Here is a 3062-nt window from a genome sequence, read left to right as displayed (position 1 = left end):
AAGCCCAAAATTGGGTTGGCTGTTTAACAACGGTAATAAAATAAAATCCTTTTTATCGATTGATAAAAACATTGTGGTTAATTATTTGCTGAGTAATTTCAATCTTCTTGTTGGATTGATTTGACAAACAGTTATAAAGTGCAGATATGTTTTGAGTAGTATAATAAGAATATTTATGATCTCATAAGAATTATATAAATTTGAAAATTGTACAGAATACTTTTATAATATTTAACTTCAACACACTTCGGTTTTCGTTCGAATTCATATTACTATTTTGCCTGTGTTGTGCGCATCTTTGATTAACATACTAATTTTATTTTAAGAAATATAGTATACTAGCTGACCCGGCGAACTTTGTTCCGCCTTAATGTCAATAAATAAGCAGATTTTTTTTTATTGGAAAAAATACAAAAAAAATTAAATTTCTACATCAATCATTCATAATTATTTCCGTATTTTAGTACATAGGTTGCTCTTCATTTAAGTACCTTGTGATACACGACATTTTTTGTTTTATTATCAGGCGCAAAAACAAACAACGCAGATGGTCTTCCGACCCGTGAACATGCCACGTATAATTGACCATGGGAAAAACATGAATGTTCTAGATTTAAACCACAAACTTTTAAGGATTGGCCTTGTGATTTGTTGATGGTCATGGCAAATGCAAGACGTATCGGAAATTGAAGTCTTTTAAATTCAAACGGCATATCGGTTGGGATCATCGGTATCCTCGGAATGAGAACTTCCTCACCTTTGAATTTTCCTATCATTATCGTAGCGTAAATTACATTGTTCATCAATTTTCTAACCACCAAACGCGTACCGTTGCACAGTTTTGGTTGGTTTATGTTTCGAAGCATGATTACTACGGAGCCAACCTTTAGGCGTAAATTGTGCGGTGGTAAGCCAGGCACGTCCAAAGAGTTTAAAAATTCAATTGGATAGTTGGTGGCTTCATCTTCATTTGTGACGCAGTCAATAGATTTGAATGAATGCATTGTTCCAATGATCTTATTTTGAATTATGTAGTTTAGGTCATCTACATCTTTATTCTTAGCCGCTAAAATTGCTCGCTCACTTATCCATTCATAATTTTTGTAGTTAGAAATAATTTCTGGAAATACATTGTTGATAAGTTCGTCTTTTGATGAGACAAAATTACAGAAATTATTTGGAAATGATATTAATCCGCTCGATTCATCGACAGGTACTTGACCATTACCGATAGTCAGCAATTGCTCCGAGAAATCTTCAGCAGATGTATCATTAAGCAATGTAACTCTCATGTTTGTTGTCNTGTAGAAAAAATTTCGACAAATAAAAAAAGTAAGAAAACTACTAGTAAAAGTAAAAATAGTACTAGTAACTACTAGAAAAAGTAAAAATAATATTTAAAGTCAAGAGATACATTGAAAAAAAAATCAGCAGCATTCATAAACCACATTTATTGAAAAAAGTAAGAAACATTTAAAAGATAAAAGAAAAATATTTTTTTTTGTTTCCTTAAATGACTCCTTCTGTTTTAAATAGAAATATTAATTATCCCAAAAAGGAAAATGAAAGTTTTTTAAAAATTAATACTTCGAATAATAAGAAAGCTTTTCAAATGAGATTAAACAAATTATTTTACATAGCTTAGAAGAGTAGCTTAAAAATAACAAGCTCTGCATATCTTTTAAGTACGCCTTAAACAATTCTTAAAATACTCTCCAATTCTAAAGAAGCAAATAATAATTGCGTAAAAAAGTAAAGATTAAGTAAAATGAAAGTCGAAAAAAATGTTAAAGCTTTCTGCAGATAAGTTAATTTACACAGCCATAAAAAAGTTTTCATTTCAATGCAATGTTGAAACAAAGGTAAGTAGAAAAAAATTAACAGCTTATTTGTTCAACTAAAATATTTTTACTCAAGCTGCAAGTTTAAACTTGGACGTACACTTTTAAATTTAATTCTTTTATTTTTTTCTTGACCATTCGGTATTTACTTTTCTGAAAAATATTTATTCTTTGACGCTAATAAAAAAAAAATTATTTTTAAACGATGTTGAAAGTCTCAATATTTTTCTCGAAAAAAGTAATTGCGTTTTACTTCAAAGCTTGTTTAATTGTTTTTCAAAACGTTAAAACTCTGTTTTTATATTGCTTTTGAAAAGATTAAAAAAGTTAAATGTTCGAATTTGAGTCTTAGTTTGGACATTAATAAATTTAGTATTATTTAAAGAAATACTTTTTCTTTAATTTTCAACGCTTTTATCTTGTATAAAGTTTCGAGCGCGTGTTTTAAATAAACAGAGATATGAAGAAATACTTTGTGAGAAATGAGAACAAATAATAATGTAAAGTGCGTTTTTTTCATCTTCAAAAATTGTCATATTTTAAAATAATTAGAACTTCCGAAAGTAGTTTTGGAATTTCAATACTGGAGTTTCAATAGAACTTATTTAAATTTTTTTAGTAATTAATTCAATTATTTTTTTAAAGAAATGGCTATCGATAAAAATGTAACAGAATTTACAAATGTTTAGATTAACTTTTTTTTTTCTGGTGAATTGTTGTGAAAACATGTTTGAATCGTGTTTATTATTTTCATTAGTGGGAAATCGGTGGCCCTTTTCTTCACAGGTATTCAATTTGCTTTTGAAAACCTTGCATTTATACGTTTAATACATAACAAATTTTTGATGTTGAAAAATTATGACTCATTACTTTTGAAACAATGGTTTAAAAGGAAAATACATGGAGCCTTTATAATTAACATCCTACATATATATGAAGGGCTGAGTAAAAGAACCAAGTAAGTGACATTTTCATAGGAACTATAATCAGTGTGGGAAGGAAAAAAAATGTTAACTGAAATAGTTTATTGTCGAATTATTAGAAGGCTTAGAATAATTCTTTGCTTTATTTTGTGTATAACTGCCTAATTTGAAATAAAAATATTGTAAACATGCTTAAAACTATTGTGGTTTAATCATGTTAAAAGCAAAGTGAAAGCAAAAACAATTCTTTTACATTAAACATACCTATATTCATGAGACCCCATCATATTATTTTCCT

General features: G+C 28.0%; 1 protein-coding gene across 1 annotated transcript; it reads right to left on the bottom strand.

The window, feature by feature from the left end:
- Positions 1 to 479: 479 nt before the first annotated feature.
- Positions 480 to 1292, bottom strand: LOC122271210 (ATP-dependent DNA helicase pif1-like). Its single transcript, XM_043051701.2, has one exon. The coding sequence runs from the start codon at positions 1290 to 1292 to the stop codon at positions 480 to 482; it is 813 nt and encodes a 270-aa protein (XP_042907635.1).
- Positions 1293 to 3062: the final 1770 nt, after the last annotated feature.

Source organism: Parasteatoda tepidariorum, chromosome 2, assembly GCF_043381705.1.
Source record: "Parasteatoda tepidariorum isolate YZ-2023 chromosome 2, CAS_Ptep_4.0, whole genome shotgun sequence".
In the NCBI taxonomy this organism is placed as follows: Eukaryota; Metazoa; Arthropoda; class Arachnida; order Araneae; family Theridiidae; genus Parasteatoda; species Parasteatoda tepidariorum.
Note: the sequence above shows the minus strand (reverse complement) of the source record. Positions and strands in the feature narration are given on the sequence as shown.